Here is a 19,409-nt window from a genome sequence, read left to right as displayed (position 1 = left end):
ATCACACCTGCTTTTGGTTCTCATAATAACACTGTTACTTTCCTCTGAATTGCCCTGATCAGTGGAATCAGGTGTGGATTAAGAGACGGATGCAGAAGCTCACCATGGCTCACATGTTGCCCGTTCCCCTTTTTTTTAAAAAAAAACTAATTTATGTAGACATTCATTAAGGTCAATTATCCTCATGCAGCAATGCAGTTCATTTCTCAAATGTGACTCAAGGCAGGTTGTAGATGTTGTAATGTAGTAATCCATTTCAAATAAAAGTCACATCTGTGGCCTTTTTTGTTTGTTACTCTCTATTGGGAGATTTCCATTGGTTTATTTCCAGAAAAGAAACTTACAAGCCAGGATTACAACAGAGGTACCAAAAACACAAGATCAACGCAAAAAAAGTCCATACCATGACATTCTGATCAGTGGATTTGGGAATTACAGTTTTTTACAATCACTTTGCTACTATTTTCAGAACCTTGATGTCATTTTTCACAACTCTAGACACAAAACTCAAAACGGTTATCACTTGTAACACAGGCTGTCTAATGTTCAAAACATTGCACTGTGCATTCACATCTTTAAATAAATCTTGCACTTGCACAATCATTGGTTCAAAAAACAAATTTACTGTGAAATACCATTGAAACAGAACTATAGATCACCCACACACAAGCAACCGATAGTTTCACTGTGTCATTGTTCGTACAATCATTAAATATTGTAGAACAAAATAGGTGATACAGGTTTCATTATGGTACTACATGTACAGTACAGTAAATACATCTCTGTAAAAGTACTGCAGTAGTAGAGAGAATACTACAGACACAGTGGAATCATTGAACAAAGTTTGTAATACAGTATATTGATGCAAAACACTAGATAGAGATAGATGGATCGATAGATAGATAGATACTTTATTGATCCCCAAGGGGAAATTCAAGACAGTACAATCACAACATAGGTTTACAGTATTTGAATCAAAGCAAAAATACTGTAATTAGCTATGAAATACAGTAGAAAATAAAAGACAGTACTGTAAAACATCAAATGCAGTGTTCCTCAACTTGCTTGCTTGTACTGTACATGTAAGAAACAAAACAGGAGTGATTACTGTACTTCTACATTGTCATCAACTCTGTGTTGTGAATTTGGCCACAGGTTCTCATCTACATCACAATGGATGTTTTCATTAGCCAAACATCTTGGAAAAAACCTTCGGGCATGGCGAATCCAGGCCTGACAGTGGTCTGCTGTGATGTCGTTGCAGGCGTCATCCATGGATATTGTAGTCTAATTGGTTCATGCTCCACGCTAATTGGTGACAATGAATCTCGTGAAGCTTTCATGATTGGACATGGAAGATTGTTTGTCTGTTTCCATACAACTATGCATTTAGAGTAATGCAACAGTTACTTATCATTTTGAGCAGTTGTATCAATTGATAGTTAGATCATTGTAAGGAAATGAATAGACACTCATTTGAAATGTAATGTGTGAATTGCCTTTTGAAATAGTAGTATTTTGATGTTAAGTTGTATCATATTGAACAGGTGATTTTTTTTGAATGAACAAATTATCTAAGTTTTATGTGTATTGTATCCAAGCAATTGAGAAAAGGGTTAGAGTTTTGAAAAATGTGCATTTTGATCATTGGTTGTGAGTTTTGTGTCTAGAGTTGTGAAAAATGACATCAAGGTTCTGAAAATAGTAGCAAAGTGATTGTAAAAAACTGTAAATACTTCTAGTAACAGATGAATGTGGTTTATTCAGACACTCAGAGAAAGACTTTGGTGATGTCTGAAGATATCAGCAGCAGGAGGACACTGGGAGCAGTTGATATTGCTAGGGAGTCTCCCATTGTGTAATCTTTGGGGAATTGAATCCTTTTAAAAATTCATTCATTCATTCATCTTCTATACCCGTTTAGTCCTGTTAAGGGTCACAGGGGTTTGCTGGAGCCTATCCCAGCTGTCATCGGGCAAGAGGCAGTGGTACACCCTGGACAGGTCACCAGTCCATCGCAGGGCCACACACAGAGACAGACAACCATTCACACTCACATGCACACCTACGGCCAATTTAGAATCACCAATTAACCTAATGAGCATGTCTTTGGATGGTGGGAGGAAGCTGGAGTACCCGGAGAGAACCCAAACTACTATAGGCATTTACACATTCACACACGAACGTATATATTTAGGGAACTGATAGGAACCAAAAACAACGTCTGATTACATTCTGAGTAGTTAATGTTTCAGACGTTGTTTTTGGTTCCTATCAGTTCCCTGAATATATACATTCCTGTGTGTGACTATGTAAATGAGAGGCATTTACTTACAGCACTTTGTAGAAGACGCTTAATAAAGTTCACTCCATTGACTCAATATTGGTTCGCGGTACAGAGCTGCCTCCTCCAATATGGCGGCGACGCTGACGTATCGCAACAACTGAGAGGGAACAATTAACTATATGCAGCTAAGATTTTTTTGCTGTAATATAAAACATCAACTTGAAATGCGCAGATCTAAGAAATGAAACAATTAAATGCTCAATATGCTTTTATTGAGGAAACATCAATATATTGCCTGTGACAGATTTTACATGTTTAAAATAGTTCATCATTCTGGGTTGACCAAATTTTCTAAGAATAAAGCAAAATCTTGGTTGTTCCAGAGCCTCAGAGAAAGATTGTGATGATGGCTGAGGATACCAGCAGCAGGACGACACTGTGACCAGTTGGTATTGCGCTGTTACACAGACTGGTTTTACAGCATTTGATGGGGCTGACACACAGGTCACTTTTTCCACAGGTCTTAGTGACAACACCTATGAGACCATAAGAAAAAAAAAACTCAGTTTCAGCAACAATGAAAGTCAACAGGCAACAAGTTCAGCAATATAACCACTCAAAATGTATTTGATGAACAGTTTTAAACTTGTGGAGGAACAACTTACCGAGCACTTTAGCAGACATACACCTGTCAAATCCACTAGGACAAGTTATGAAACTGGTGCAGGGTGAAAAGCTGGAACCTACACAACTGTAGCATCTTAATCCACATGCTGAACATAAATACAGAAAATAAATCAATGTATACACACAAAAGATAAACATTAACATTATTTTAAAATTAAATTTTTTAATGTCCTGGAAATTCAGAAGTTGTGTTTTCCACTCTAGGACGTGGTTCCTCGCCACAAAAGTGATTATTCAGTAAAAGCAGATTCAGCAAGAAAAATAAAAATAAGCTGCACTCTTTAAAGAAACCTATAAGATGTAATTAAGTTTATTGTCCAAATTCTTAGTCGCCATTCAGACCTTTCCCATGAAACCCAGTTTATCATTAACTACAGTAATCCGATCTCAGGCATTGAACAATGTGTTTTTAATCGGTATACCTGCAAATGAAACCTAAATATCATCAGCTATAGTAACCTGATCATTCCTGCATCAGCCTTGAAGACCTTAAAGATATGCTGATTTGTAAAAGAACACAAAAGGAGAAGGAGACAGACAACCATTCACACTCACTTGCACACCTACGGCCAATTTAGAATCACCAGTTAACCTGACGAGCATGTCTTTGGATGGTGGGAGGAAGCCAGAGTACCTGAACAGAACCCACGCAGACACAGGGAGAACATGCAAACTCCACACAGAAAGGCCCATTAATTTATCTCCTCTTACCTGTGGACACAGTCAAGAACAGGATCAGGGCTCCGTAAAACTTCATGGTGGCCATGGAGTCAACAGTAACTGAGTAGTGGTGAGAGGAAAGCCTGCAGCTGATAAGATGTCTCTGAGAAAGTGAAACAAAATTTGACTCACGCGGAATTTAAAGAGTTTCTCAGACAGATGGTCCGCCCTTTTGGCTGAACCCTTGTACATGGCTCCTCTATGATACAGATGTGTGTTATGCATCACATGTAGAGCCCGACCGATATATCGGCCGGCCGATATTATCGGCCGATATTAGGCATTTTCAAAACTCGTGTATAACTCATGCTGATCCAGCCAGAGTCGGGCAGAGATAACCAGTTATCCGCGAGTAAGATCATCGGTGAAGTGTGTTCATGGTGAGTTGGTCACGAGACATACATTGCTTGAATAACAATTAAAAGAACATCCCCATCAGTTCTCTTAACTCAAATAAGCATGACAAAATTCGTGACTATCATGTCCAGTTTTGCTGCTGTTAAATAAGCCGAGAGTGAAGCGGAATTAGCTAGTAATTACGTTACGTTGTTACAGTGTAGTTGACTGACTGCCCTTTTAACTTTTGACAATGTGACTGAAGTATTTCTTTAATAGCGTGACAGTTATAGCAATGAGACGTATCATCTCTCCTTGGCCTGTTATATTGAAAATGTATGTTTTACAATTTGCAGTATGACGTTATCCATTGCTAAATTATGGCTCATCATAGACTAGCTAACCACAAAGCTAGCTAATGCCACTATCAGTGGAAGACCGCTACCGTTAACGTTAATGAGCTTGGAAACCACAACGAACTTATTCTGTCTAAATAAAGTATTGTAATGTTTACTGTATTTATAACTAGCATATCTCTAATTACAGTCCCTGCATTGTAAAATGTAAGTTAGACTTGCGAGGAGTGAACATTTATACATAGAGAAAAAGTATCAAACGTAGCTTGTGCATAAAAGTTAGCTTTTCTTTTACACGTGTATGAAATCCAATGATGCCAAGTGTGCGTTGCAGACTGTCGTTCAGCCGCAGCATTAACGAGTCACATAATGGATTTAGATCGCTAAATAGTAGGTTTTAGAAGGCAGGCAGCAACTGATGATTGAAAATGGTTTGATGTAGCTTGATGGAAAGAATTTAAAAAGTGCAGGTAAAGGGATGCATTATCATATTATTTTAGTTAAAACTCATAAATAACTACAAATAACTAATGTTAGGGAAATCTGTTAATGTTTTGTTGCGCGTTTCTGAAAAAAAAAAATATCGGCCGATATATCGGAATATCGGATTTTAAAACCAACAAATATTTGTATCGGTATCGGCCTTCAAAATCCTTTATCGGTCGGGCTCTAATCACATGAGAGTGACAACAGTACTGACACAAACACACTTGCCAGCTGTTTTCACTGTGTAACATAGCATCAGTCGATCTAGAATGACGCCCTCAAAATGAAAGTTGATCATTGCTTTCTGCAGAAAACCAAAGCTTGCCATTTTTAGACAAGTACATGAGGTGATTAGACTAAACAGACTTCCAGATGTTGTTGAGATTTGTGATAGGGTCTTATCTCATCTATATACAATAAAAAGACATTGAAGATGTCTCACTACATATCAGGCAGGGCCGTTTCTAGCTTCGTGGGGGCCCTAAGTAAGATGCTGTTTGGGGGTCCCTAGTTTGTCAAACTTTGATGAAGAGATTCCTAACACTTAGATGGTCCACTAAGACGCCACAATCTATCACACTTCATGAGCAAAACAGGCCACAGTTAATATTAAACATCTTAAGTTGAGCCACTCAGGCAAGTTAAACTGATAAAAAACTATAATACCAGAAAAACAACAATCCTCTATACATCATTTAAAAAACAGATTTTGAATAAAAAATAAAAAAATACAACAAACCAACATTTATTTCAAAGTGTAAGAATGAAAACATCACAGTCTCACACTAATCAGCATAACACCTAATATACTTAATCAAAGTAATAATAACAGTTTATTCACAGTAACAGTCACAGTGTATTGTCCTGCTTCCTGGCTTTTTTTAAGCATATAAGGGATGTAACAAACACACGAGATAGCTACAGATAAAGACAGGACATTTTAATTCTCCTCAGATGAAGATGAACATGCAGCTTTGGGGCCCCCTGGTGGATTGGGGGCCCCAAAGCATTCAGCTAGTTTGCCTATAGCAAGAAACGGCTCTGCCTACAGGATACAGCTCTTCCACAGTTAAAGTGAGGCAGACATTACCCGACCCGAAATCGTCTAGAAAAGCATTACAGTTAACTTGTGACGTGTCTGTGAAGGTTCTCAGTCATCCAGGTCATGGTATATCCAAAAAAGGTTTAAAAAAGGCAACTGGACTTAACTTGTGACAAAACCAGGAAACTATTTTCTAGACTGGGAGGTTACTCATTTGGCTTTGTTTTAACCACAAGTTAAAACAGTTTTAATAATAAGAGGATCATCAACACAAACCTCAGCTGTCAATGTCATAGAGTCTGTTCAACTGTTTTTCTCAGAAGAGAAATGGTTCAAAGGAACGACAGCACTGGCTCAGTCAATCTGCTCTATCAAATGTCTGTGAAGTAAATTTTGATTCATTTTCATGCATTGAATTACACAGACCTGATACTCTTGTTAATCACAGTAGATAAAGTTTACAATCATTGATAATAACATCTCGTACACTGACGAGATATTTCCATTCACATAGTCACATAAGCTGGAAGCTACACAATTGTAGCATCTTAGTCCACATGCTAAATACTGTATAAATATAGAAAATAAATCAAGACATCAATTTATACACACAAAAGATAAACATTAACCTTATTTTAACATTTACATTTTTTTTAAATGTTCTGGAAATTCAGAAGTTGTGTTTTCCACTCCAGGATGTGCTTCCTCACCACAAATTTCAGTAAATTAAGTTTATTGTCCAACTTCTCAGTCACCTTTTAGACCTTTCCCATGAAACCCGATGTATCATTACCTAGAGTAATCCGATCTCAGAAATGAAACCTATAATATGAAATGAAACCTGAATGTCATCAACTACATAATGATGTGATAATTACATTTTTGTAATTACGGTGCAAAACAAACTTTTTCACCTCTCCCATAAATGTAGCTACAACCACAGTGCCAAACGCACAAAAAAAACAACAAAGATCTATTAATAGTACCTACTCTGCAAGGAAAGGATAAAAAAATAAATTAAAAAATGCCCAAAATTCATGAAAACATTGATCAAGGAGAAAAGTAAAACAAACTTAAATAATACATAGCAGTCATGGACAAATGAAATTGCAATAAAAGAAGAGCGAAAAGCAGATTTTGTTTCAGTGCCAGGATGTTGTGGTTTCTTGTGCTGGAAAAAAAATGTTTCGCGTTCATCTTTTTGTGTGTGTGTGTGTGTGTATATATCTTTTACACTGCCACCAGAAGGCCCCAGAGTTTAACTTTCAAGTTGCACACATGGTGGTTTTATTTGACGAAGCTTACTTTCGTACCATGTTGAAATAAAAACTGAGACCAAACCATGACCTCAGCTCAGGTGTGTACAAGAATAGCACATAGGTTGTTTTCACGTTTTCCCACTGTAAAACAAAAACATACCATGTAAATGAGAAGTTTATATATGACAAATGTACCAGTGAAAATATGTACTCCTAGCACCGGTTTTGCACTTGATCCAAGTATGAGAGATGCCGCAATCTACTACACTTCATGAGCAAAACAGACTACAGTTAATATTAAACATCTTAAGTTGAGCCACTCAGGCAAGCTAAAATGATGAAACACTATAATACAAGGAAAACAATAATCCTCTATGCATCAATAAAAACAATAGATTTTTAGTGTTTAAATACAAAAATACAACAAACCAACATCAATTTTAAGTGCAAGAATGAAAACAAAACAACAATGATGTCCTCATACGACAGATGCTTGCCCATCTCATGCATGATTGATGAGGAATGTGATGGTCCTGGAGCTTCCTGGTCAGGAAGTTCAGAAGATCCCTCTGGGTCACTTTGAAAAAAACAATTGTAGCTTTTATCTTTTATCTGGGCCTTTCTGTGTGGAGTTTGCATGTTCTCCCTGTGTCTGTGTCCCACCATCCAAAGACATACTGATTGGGTTCACTGGTGATTCTAAAGTGTCTCTGTGTTAGCCCCCTGTCTTTTTACAGTGTAAATGAACAAAGAAGTGAGTTACATGTTGCTCGGACATGTTGTTGCATATTTTAAGGTGGAGGAGGGTTTGGCAACAAAATCTAAAATTTTTCTCCCTGCCAAGTTAGTCAAGGCACTTGTTTATAATCGTAGCAAAGATGCTTCACAGACTAGATTTGCAGGTTTTAGACGGCGTTAGTTCTCATGGCGACAGACCCAACTCGGTCGGGGCTCAGGCAGTGACTTGATCATTCCTGAATTCCTGATTCCTGTCTTGTAAAAGCTCCATTATCCCCACACAGCCAGCCACAACTGCCTACAGATAACAGAAACAGAAAATGACGAAGAATGCTAATCTGTTGACAGTCACGTACTGTTTGACTCCCTGATTGTTCTGACACCAAGCATCTCATTCAGTTCTCTGCAAGAGGCTCCTGTGGTTTGCAGTCAAGATGAACTTCTCCTCTCAAGGACAAACAGTATTAACACAAGAAAACTTGTGTCACACAAACACATCATCCATGCACTGGAGAACACAACAGCAGTCGTAGGACCAAGTTCTCCCCCAGTGTGCCAGATATGCAGAAGATGCATGCTGATCTAAAAGATTAAAGTTGATCATGGCCTCTTATGTGATCTTCTTTAAAAAAACTGAAGATCTGTTACTACACGTCCAGCTAAAAGAGAAACAGTGGTCATGCCACAACAGGCCTTAGAGGCACCAGCTACAGTTGAACACGTTCATGCACAACACTGTGTATGAATGTATATGAACATGTTGAGTTGCTTCTCTGGCACTGCAGAAGCAACTGATCCACACAAACAGTTATTTCCTAGTATATACAGTCAACGGTTATTCAAAAAAGCAGTACAGATCCTGGTGGAAAAAATATGACGGGCTAGGGATGGATGGGCAGATCAGTCAGAGATTCTATTGAACAAGAATAGTTCAAAGCTGCTCATTAAAAAAACAAACAAAAAAAAGAAACAGAAAAAATGAACGTGAACTGTCTATGAACTCAGTTCAAAATTAAAAAATGTGAACTATGAATTTGAGGTAGTTCAATGTATTAAATGTATTATTCTTGTATGATTACTTGTATTATTATTATTATTATTACTACATCTTCACATCTGCTTTCGGTTCTCCTTACTTTCCTCTGAATTGCCCTGATCAGTGGCACACACAAGGTGTGGATTAAGAGACGAATGCAGATGCTCACCATGGCTCACATGTCGCCCGTTTCCCTTTTAAAAAACCCTAATTTATTTAAATATTCATTAATGTCCATTATCCCCACACAATAATGCATCTGGCATTTTACATTCAGCACTGCAGCCTCTGTATAGTTCATTTATTTATTTTTCATTCAATGATCAGACCAGGTACATGAATTAAACGCCTCTTACCCGCGGACACAGACAGTAACACAGAATCCATGGGCCAACTGGGCCTTTCTATATGGAGTTTGCATGTTCTCCCTGTGTCTGCGTGGGTTCACTCCGGGTACTCCGGCTTCCTCCCACCATCCAAAGACATGGTCATTAGGCTGATTGGTGATTCTGGCCACAGGTGTGAATGTGAGTGTGAATGGGTGTCTGTCTCTCTGTGTTAGCCCTGCGATAGACTGGCGACCTGTCCAGGGCGTACCCCGCCTCTCGCCCGATGACAGCTGGGAACTATAAAAATAAATCAGATAAATAAGAATAAATAAGATTTCGAATATTTGTCTTTTTTTGCCCGGGTTGAATGTGCCCCTCTGACAAAACCCCTGGCCCCAGCCAGGCCCCCTCAATAAAACTGGTCTAGAACCGCCACTGACCGTAGGGTTGAAGTGCTTCGGTGATATGCAAACTTTCTTTTTTCTTGCACAATTTGCACAAAATTCCACCTAATTAATACCAAGGCTACATTATCCTGACCCAGTGAACAATGTTCAGGTTTCCAGAGAGCTGACGGAAACACTGAATTGAAAGAGTGGTTGCTATGGAAACGTCACATTGTTGTAAACTGCCTGTTTTTTGGTTTTGTGGAGAGTCTATGTTGTGACCGTCCTCAGTCAGAAAGTAAAAACAGGTAGGTTATAAAATCAAGAAGTCTCTTTAGTCCTGAGAGGGAACAATACATGCAGCTAAGATTTTTGCTGTAATATAAAACATCAACTTGAAATGCGCAGATCTAAGGAATGAAACAATTAAATGCTCAATATGCTTTTATTGAGGAGACATCAATATATTGCCTGTGACAGAATTTACATGTTTAACAATAGGTCATCATTCTGGGTTGACCAAATTTACTAAGAATAAAGTAAAATCTTCTTCAGAATAGGTTGTTCCAGAGCCTCAGAGAAAGATTGTGACAATGGCTGAGGATACCAGCAGCAGGACAACACTGTGACCAGTTGGTATTGCGCTGTTACACAGATCAGTATCACAGCATTTGATGGGGCTGATACATTCCTCACTGTTTGCACAGGTCTTAATGACAACACCTATGAGATCATAAGAAAAAAAAATCACCTTCAGCAACAAGTCCAGCAATATATCCACTCAAAATGTATTTGATGAACAGTTTTAAACTTGTGGAGGAACAACTTACCTTGCGATTCAGCAGACCTACACTTGTCATATTCATTAGGACAAGTTAAGGCATAGGTGCAGGATGAAGAGCTGGAAACTATACAACTGTAGCACCTTAGTCCACATGCTGAATATAAATATAGAAAATAAATCAAGACATCAATTCATACACACAAAAGATAAACATTATTAACATTATTTTAACATTTACATTTTTTTTTTTAATGTTCTGGAAATTCAGAAGTTGTGTTTTCCACTCTAGGACGTGGTTCCTTGCAACAAATTTCAGTAAAATCAGATTCAGCAAGAAAAAGCAAAAAAAGTGAAAAGACAAAATGAACTGCACTCTATAAAGAAACCTATGAGATGTAATGAAGTTTATTGTCCAACTTCTCAGTCACCATTCAGACCTTTCCCATGAAACCCAATTCATCATTAACTACAGTAATTCGATCTCAGAAATGAAACTTATAAAATTAAATGAAACCTATAATAAGAAATGAAACCTAAATATCATCAACTACAGTGACCTCATCATTCCTACATCAGCCTTGAAGATCTGCTGATTTGTAAAAAAACACAAAAACGAATGGAGAAGAAGAAGTATCTGGCATTTTACACTCAGCACTCTTATGCACAGTTTGTAAAACAGATTTCACATGTACTTAACTGTCGCTGTTCACATGACAACTACTTATTTATTCATGATACAATGTTCAGACCAGGTAAATTAATTTATCTCCTCTTACCTGTGGACACAGTCAAGAACAGGATCAGGGCTCCGTAAAATTTCATGGTGGCCATGGAGTCAACAGTAACTGAGCAGTGGTGAGAGGAAAGCCTGCAGCTGATAAGATGTCTCTGATAAAGTGGAACAAAGTTTGACTCACGCTGAATTTAAGGAGTTTCTCAGACGGATGGTCCGCCCTTTTTCCTGAACCGTTTCACTCCTTTGTGATGCAGATGTGTGTTATGGGTGATATTAAAAACCAGTTACCCCATTTCATTCAACTCTTTTGGATTTATTTTTTTAAATATTTCTTAAACTAAAAATATGGACAATTCAAAAAAGAAAACTGGAAAGTGTGATACATTTTTTTGTGAAATCATTCATGTGTCATTTAATTTGTATTTTTTTTCTAAAGATATTTAGAAATTAAAAGTTTCATATTTAGAACTTTTGTTAATTATATTTTTATGTATTTCAAATCTATGTCAAAGAACCTAGAACTTATTTGTTTATGAATTGTTTTAAAACAGTTTCACCCATAGACAGCATAAAGATATTTATAGAGTCTGTGTCTAAAACGTGGATGTGTGTCGAAATTAGAAGTAATTAACTCTTTGATCATTTCAGTTGGTATATTCATTTAAGTCATGTATTTTAGAAACGGTCCTTTTATAAAAATGTTATTTCAATTTTATTTGTTCATAGGCTCACAAAATGAACTGCCCTCTTTAAAGAAACCCATAAGATGTAATTAAGTTTATTGTCCAACTTCTCAGTCACCTTTCAGACCTTGATGGTCCGCCCTTGCACACGGCTCCTCTAAATGTTTTCTATATACAATAAAAAGACATTGAAGATGTCTCACTACGTGTCCCATTAAAAAGAGAAACAACAGGGAGCTGCCCGACAGGATACAGCTCTTCCATAGTTCAAGTGAGGCAGACATTGTTAGGATGGCCTAGGGTTGTCCATCGCTCTGTTTGTCTTTCTCCCTTTCCTCTGCAGGCTGGGAGTAGCTGGCTGGCCTAACTCTCCTACCACTCCTCCATTGATCCTCACCTGCTCTATTCTCATACCTGCATCTCATTGTCTCATCAAGTTCCTACAGTATTTAACTCCGGTTCACCCTCCCATACTCTGCCAGTTTGTCGTTGTACCTTCCGTGCTCTGCTTGCCACGCTCAGCCTTCACTCGTCTGTTCACCAGCTCTCATAGACCTTTTTTTTTTTTTTTTAAGTTTGTCTCGGAAATAAAAGTCTTGGAAAGGCTATTCCTTTCTGTCATGGTCTGCATTGTAAGTTCAGCGTCCTGACTAGCGCGAGCTTAACGGACATTATCCGACCCTACATCGACTAGAAAAGGATTACGGTCCAACTTGTCACAAAACCAGGAAACTATTTTCTAAACTGGGAGGTTACTCATTTGCCTTTGTTTTAACCACAAGTTACAACAGTCTTAATAATAAGAGGATCATTTTAATTCGACACAAGCCTCAACTGTCAATGTCATAGAGTCGTGTTCAACCGTTTTTCTCAGGAAACAGAAGAGAAATGGTTCAAAACAACGACAGCACTGGCTCAGTCAATCTGCTCTATTAAATGTATATGAAATAAATTTTGATTGATTTTCATGCATTGAATTACACAGACCTGACACTCTTGTTAATCATAGTAGATGTCCATATTTTGGATATATAAGTATCCAGAAGCGGCTGTACAGACTAATGGGCTTATCTCTGATTGGGGAGAGGAACCAGGCAGGGATCACCCCTCTCTCCTTTGTTTTTCTGTTTAGCCATTGAGGCTCTTGCGGCAGCCATACGTGGGGCGGCTGATTTCCCAGGTGTCACTATAGGTGGGATGGTACATAAATAGATGCTGTATGCCGATGACATTTTATTACTGGTGTCTGAACCCAGCAGATCTGTACCTTGTCTTCTTGGAATCAGGGTGAACTGGTCCAAGTCTGAGGCACTCCCCTTAACATCTTATTGCCCTTCTACTGTCTTCCATCCAGGTACATTTCAGTGGCCTCAGCAATGTATGGCAGGGAAAGATAACATTTTGAAAATGAACTGTGTCCCCAAACTTAATTATCTTATTCAGTCCCTCCCCTTGGAAATTTCCTATTGTTATTTCAAAAGGTTTGATAGGATAGCCAAGATATCTATTTGGAATGGAAAGCGCCCCTGTTTGAACCACAACAAGTTACAAAGACCAACTGATAGAGGAGGATTAGAGCTCCCAAAGATGTTGTTTTACAGATGTTGGCCCATTGGTCTCTCCCTCCTGAAAGCCTCCCCCCTCGTGGTACTGTATGAAACAAGCTGTAGTGTCCCTCTCTGTCACCCATGCACCCATGTCTTATCTACTAAATTAAGTAAGAAAGCAAGTACACATCCAACATCTCACTTTTTTAGGTACCTGCAACTCCGACATATGTTGGTAGGGGTTTTTGGTTCCCCAAAAAGCAGAACTTTGATAAAATTCGGAAGATTTATGGAAAAGAATACAAGGCAGCTGTCTATTACTCTATGCTGATTCGTTCTCATGGTAATGGGCCCATGTCACCTCTGCAGAAGACATGGAAAAAGGGATCTGAACCTGACATTCAGTGATTAGATTAGATTCAACTTTATTGTCATTACACATGTACAGGTACAGAGCTACAAAATGCAGTTTAGCTTCTAACCAGAAGTGGAATAGGCAGTAAGTGCACGTGGAATAAATATTATGGTAAATAAGAAGTATGGTACAGGTTGTTTTTACCAGCTTATCATTGCAGTTTATTTTGTTTATATCCTACGTTTATTTTTAAGCATATAAGAGATGTAACAAACACACAAGATAGCTACAGATAAAGACAGGACATTTTGATTCTCCTCAGATGAGGATGAACATGCAGCTTTGGGGCCCCCTGGTGGATTGGGGGCCCCAAAGCATTCACCTTGTTCGCCTATAGCAAGAAACGGCTCTGCCTACAGGATACAGCTCTTCTGTAGTTGAAGTGGACCCGACATTACCCGACCCTACATCGACTAGAAAAGGATTACAGTTAACTTGTCACAAAACCAGGAAACTATATTCTACACTGGGAGGTTACTCATTTGGCTTTGTTTTAACCACAAGTTACAGTTAGTTACTAACCCTAACCCTAACCCTAGTTAACAGTCTTAATAATAAGTGGATAATTTTAATGGAACACAAACCTCAGCTGTCAATGACATAGAGTCGTGTTCAACCATTTATCTCAGGAAACTAAAGAGAAATGGTTCAAAACGACAGCACTGGCTCAGTCAATCTGCTCTATCAGTAAGTTAATCCATTTAAAACTGTAGAGTCAAAATCATCTGCTTCATATTGAACCATTCATATTTTCTGTTCAGTTTACTCTGGCTCTTTATATGACCTAGGCTGCTGTTGTTAGATTAATACCAAGGCTATATTATCCTGACCCAGTGAACAATGTTCTGGTTTCCAGAGAGATGAAAGAAAAACTGAATTGAAAGAGTGGTTGCTATGGAAACGTCACATTGTTGTAAACTTCCTGGTTGTTAATCCTTGAAAATCAAATATTTTTTTTTATTGTTTTGTGGAGAATCTTTGTTGTGACTGTCCTCATTCAGAAAGTAAAAACAGGTAGGTTATAAAATCAAGAAGTCTCTTTAGTCCTGAGAGGAAACAATTAACTATATGCAGCTAAGATATTTTGTTGTAATATGAAATATCAACGTGAAATGTGCAGATCTAAGGAATCAAACAGTTAAATGCTTAATAAATGATTGTGCTTTTCTTGAAGAGACATCAATATATTGCCTGTGACAGATTTGACATGTTTTACAACAGGTCACCATTCTGAGTTGACCAAATTTACTAAGAATAAAGTAAAATCTTCTTCAGATGAGGTTGTTCCAGAGCCTCAGAGAAAGATTGTGACGATGGCTGAGGATACCAGCAGCAGGACGACACTGTGACCAGTTGGTATTGCGCTGTTACACAGATCAGTATCACAGCAGTTGATGGGGCTGATACATAGCTCACTTTTTCCACAGGCCTTAGTGACAACACCTATGAGACCATAAGAAAAACAACTTTCAGCAATAATGAAAGTCAACAGGCAACAAGTCCAGGAATATATCCACTCAAAATGTATTTGATGAACAGTTTTAAACTTGTGGAGGAACAACTTACCGAGTGCTTCAGCAGACATACACTTGTCAAAGCCATCAGGACAAGTTAAGGCATCGGTGCAGGATGAAGAGCTGGAACCTACACAATTGTAGCATCTTAGTCCATATGCTGAATATAAATACAGAAAATAAATCAATTTATACACACAAAAGATAAACATTAACATTATTTTAACATTCACATTTTTTTTTTAATGTCCTGGAAATTCAGAAGTTGTGTTTTCCACTCTAGGATGTGGTTCCTTGCAACAGATTTCAGTAAAATCAGATTCAGAAAGAAAAAGCAAAAAAAGTGAAAAGACAAAATGAACTGCCCTCTCTAAAGAAAGTTTATTGTCCGACTTCTCAGTCATCTTTCATTCCTTTTGCATGAAACCCAATTTATCATTACCTAGAGTAAGTCGATCTCAGAAATGAAACTTATAATAAGAAATGAAACCTAAATATCATCAACTACAGTGACTTGATCATTCCTGTATCAGCCTTGAAGATCTGCTGATTTGTAAAATAATGCAAAAGAGAGAGAGAGAAGAAGAAGTATCTGGCATTTTACACTCAGCATTCTTATGCACAGTTTGTAAAACAGATTTCACATTTACTTAACTGTCGCTGTTCACATGATAACTACTTATTTATTCATGATACAATGTTCAAACCGGGTAAATTAATTTATCTCCTCTTACCTGTGGACACAGTCAAGAACAGGATCAGGGCTCCGTAAAACTTCATGGTGGCCATGGAGTCAACAGTAACTGAGCAGTGGTGAGAGGAAAGCCTGCAGCTTATGGGTCGTCTCTGAGAAAGTTAAAGAAAGTTTGAGTCACGCTGATTTTAAAGAGTTTCTCAGACGGATGGTCCCCCCTTTTTCCTGAACGCTTTGTTACGTGTATTTCTCTTGTTTTTTTTTTCTCTCTCTCTCTCTCTCTCTCTCTCTCTCTCTCTCTCTCTCTCCCCTGTTTGTTCAGTTGATTACAGTTGATACAAGTAATTCCACCAGGGAAGTCTGGTGGGGCCTGCTGATTAGTTGGTTCGGCCCCAGGTCATCCAATTACCACCACAGGGCTTACATTAAAAGCATCCAGCTGCAGGCTCCTCGCTCTATACTTCCACCTGCTCTTGCCTCGCTGCTGCTTGCTGGTTGCTATGACTCCTTGTTGCTCGCTTTGGGAAACCTAAGTCCAGTCTGTGCTCCCTGCTTGTTATCCTGCTTGACTGTTCTTTTGCTTTTGTCGCCTACCGTGTTATCGAGACATGTGGACCCTTTTTGTGTGGTTTATTTCAGTTGTGGTGGAAGGTGCGGACCAGAGGTAAGATTGGGGTACCCTTTACACCCCACCACGTAGGCAATCCTTTGTTATACTCACTAGGATTGTTGTTTGGTGCCACTTACGTAGTTTTGGTAACATTTTAGTAGATCAGATAGTTAGGCCTTTTTGTTTGTTGTTTTCTGTGTGGAAGGGTGTCAGCCAGGCCTAGTTTTGTTTTGTTGGTTTCATTTATTTGGCATTACCACTTGGTCCAAATGTTTCCCCACTGTTCCTGCTTTGAGGAGTATTTTTGAGGTACCCCTTTGTATTCCAATAAATTCTGTTAAGCTTTCCTTACACCCAGACTCGGTTTCATTGGTTGTACAGTTATTGTTCCTGAATTCGCCTGGACCCTCTTAGGGATGTAACACAATTGGGATTTGTCTGGGATAATTTTTCCCTAAATCTAATGGCAACCATTATTGTTGAGTCTGTGTGTCAAAATGAGTTTTAAGCTGTAAGATTTTCTTGAAAATCCTGATATTGAGAAGTTCGAGGCCTGTTGTAAAGATGACCTATTACGTATTGTGGCACACTTTACATTTTTTTCCAGTTGCTAACACGCTAAAATGACATGGATAGCACAAATATTTAAACTGACACACAGGGAGCAAAACTTCATCTCAAATTTCCAAAACTTTAAACACATTTTCTGCTTTACACACATTTTGCAGTTCGAAATGGCACTTTTTAAGCGTACTGAACGCGGTTCTCGGCATAAGACACAACAATCTGACATAAATTCACATGTTTGCGATTTCAAAACACTGACATTTAAAATGACACTACATGAGCTCATTGGCCACTATATGTGCCACCTGGCCAAACAGGTGTTATGTAATTGTTAACGCTTCAATCAGGAAGTAAGCAATACAGTTTTTCTCGATTGCTAAGACACATTTCTCGAAAGCAGCTCTCCTTTTCTCTAAACTGTGAACACAAAACCCAATTTTCAAGCTACATTACCAAAATCTCAGACTCTTCTTGCAAAACCAAACTTTCACCTCAAAACTGTTTAATCTGTGCTCAAAACTGAACTATGTTGTCAAATCGTGCCCCAAGTCAATCAAAATCAAAAACACTACTGAGCAGTCACTAAACACTACATAGAAAATTAGAAAACACAATGCTTAGGACATGAAGCTGTAGAAATAAATGTTTATTGTTCACTGTAGGCTAAATGCATGTTGCAAAACAAAAAACCTGTGCATTAGCACTTGTACATAGTAAAAAACAACAAAAAAAAGAACAATAAACAGAAATCTTGTGCATTTACACGTAGCACTTGTACAGTGCAAGAACAAACAGAAATCTTGTGCATTTAGCACTTTTATACAGTAAGCCTACATAAAAATAAAGTACAAAAATATACAAATGAAGAGTGCATTACTCAGCCACAGCATCATTTCTCTGAACTGGCTTGTATATGTTCCCTCACATCATTAGCCACAGGTGTGATCAGTTTTGAGTTGTTGTGTTCAACCGGTGACACCAGTGTTTTAATTGTGTTTGACTTTTGCCACCTGTGCTCACCATTATGCAACACAGGTGCATCACAATGAAAATGTGTTGGCAAGTTGTGTCTAAACAGGTGAAAAGTGCTTATGGTTTTGCCAAAGGAGTGACTGATTCAATCAGTGGGTTCAGGCAAATGAGCATTTGGCTCAGACAATATGGTTTAGTGTTTAAGCAATTGAGAAAAACTGTAAAAGACCACAGGTGAACATCTTTTTTTCTTTTACAACAACAATGGAAGACATTGCAGAGAGAGGAAGTGGAAGAGGGAGGGTGAGAATGTGATGTGGACAAGGCGTTGTGGTCAGACCCAGCTGTCCGGCAGGATGCTGCCTAATTATTTTGCTTTCCTCTTTATTTTTTTTTTTAAAAAATTCTGCACATTTTTTCTGCAATTGTATTTTCAGCTTACTGTTTTGTGAGCATATTTTAGTTCACTCCAATGTAAATATATCTGCTGTGCATATGTTGCACTGACTTGTTTGGTGAAAAATAAAAAAATAAATATTTCATTAGCACGTGTGTGTATCTGCAAATATTTCTGTGCATGTGAACAATCTGATGAATTCTCTATAGTTTGAACTATGTTAGTATTATGGCAAAGCATACTAAAGATGAGAGTGCTTTTCATTATGCCCAACAGTGTGTAGTTGGTTAGACAAAAATCTGTAATACGAATGAAGTGTGTGCCATCTGGTGCAAAAGTTTGATTTGGTTGCAGTGCTTCATTTTGTGGGATATATGAGGTATTTTGCAGTTTGGGTGTGTGGTTTGGTGAACTGTGTTAGTATTTTGATAAAACCAGCCTAGTTTGCAAAATTGTGTTTAAACAATTGGAAAAAACTGTAATATTCTTTATATCCATAAAGTATGGTAGAAAAAAGAGGTGAAAAACAGGGTATTAGAAGGATTAGTAGAGCTAGGAGTCCTGGTAGTGCCTCGAGGCCCTGTCCTGCCTAGGGCATGGGGTCCAGTACAGATGCTAGGCTGAAAGTTCGTCTAGCTCGTCTTCAGCTAGAGGCCCAGGAAAAGGAAAGGACTCACAAGGCAGAGTATGATCTTCGTCTACAGATTCGCAGGTTAGAGATCGAAGCTGAGAAAGAAATCTTGTTGCGGCGACTTGAATTGGAGGCCATGAGAATATCTTCAGCAACAAAATTCCCACATGCACATGAGAAATCTACACCTTCACAGG

At 38.2% G+C, this 19,409-nt stretch overlaps 2 protein-coding genes across 2 annotated transcripts; both read right to left on the bottom strand.

Annotated features, from left to right (window-relative positions):
• Window positions 1–111: 111 nt before the first annotated feature.
• LOC311493702 (lymphocyte antigen 6G-like) lies at window positions 112–3,869 on the bottom strand. The gene is made up of 3 exons (XM_084552468.1): window positions 3,686–3,869; window positions 2,953–3,060; window positions 112–2,823 (listed from the first exon to the last, which is right to left on the bottom strand). Exons 1-3 carry the CDS (start codon window positions 3,738–3,740, stop codon window positions 2,675–2,677), a joined length of 312 nt encoding a protein of 103 aa, XP_084408594.1. The 5' UTR covers window positions 3,741–3,869; the 3' UTR covers window positions 112–2,674.
• A 6,054-nt stretch (window positions 3,870–9,923) lies between these two features.
• Window positions 9,924–11,432, bottom strand: LOC311493701 (uncharacterized protein). Its single transcript, XM_084552467.1, has 3 exons — window positions 11,223–11,432; window positions 10,493–10,600; window positions 9,924–10,385 (listed from the first exon to the last, which is right to left on the bottom strand). The coding sequence occupies exons 1-3, from the start codon at window positions 11,275–11,277 to the stop codon at window positions 10,237–10,239; spliced, it is 312 nt and encodes a 103-aa protein (XP_084408593.1). The 5' UTR covers window positions 11,278–11,432; the 3' UTR covers window positions 9,924–10,236.
• Between the last annotated feature and the right edge of the window lie 7,977 nt (window positions 11,433–19,409).

The sequence above is a fragment of the Chelon labrosus genome (genome assembly GCF_963514085.1).
Source record: "Chelon labrosus genome assembly, chromosome: 9".
NCBI lineage: Eukaryota > Metazoa > Chordata > Actinopteri > Mugiliformes > Mugilidae > Chelon > Chelon labrosus.
This window is presented reverse-complemented; position numbering and strand designations above follow the sequence as displayed.

Bases quoted from the DNA above. Each gene is read 5' to 3' on its own strand.
- LOC311493702 (XM_084552468.1), bottom strand. From the start codon at position 3,740: ATGGCCACCATGAAGTTTTACGGAGCCCTGATCCTGTTCTTGACTGTG. The intron at 3,061-3,685 runs GTAAGAGGAGAT...ATTTATGTTCAG, and splicing joins GTTCTTGACTGTGTCCACAG to CATGTGGATTAAGATGCTAC. The intron at 2,824-2,952 runs GTAAGTTGTTCC...ATGGTCTCATAG, and splicing joins TATGTCTGCTAAAGTGCTCG to GTGTTGTCACTAAGACCTGT.
- LOC311493701 (XM_084552467.1), bottom strand. From the start codon at position 11,277: ATGGCCACCATGAAATTTTACGGAGCCCTGATCCTGTTCTTGACTGTG. The intron at 10,601-11,222 runs GTAAGAGGAGAT...ATTTATATTCAG, and splicing joins GTTCTTGACTGTGTCCACAG to CATGTGGACTAAGGTGCTAC. The intron at 10,386-10,492 runs GTAAGTTGTTCC...ATGATCTCATAG, and splicing joins TAGGTCTGCTGAATCGCAAG to GTGTTGTCATTAAGACCTGT.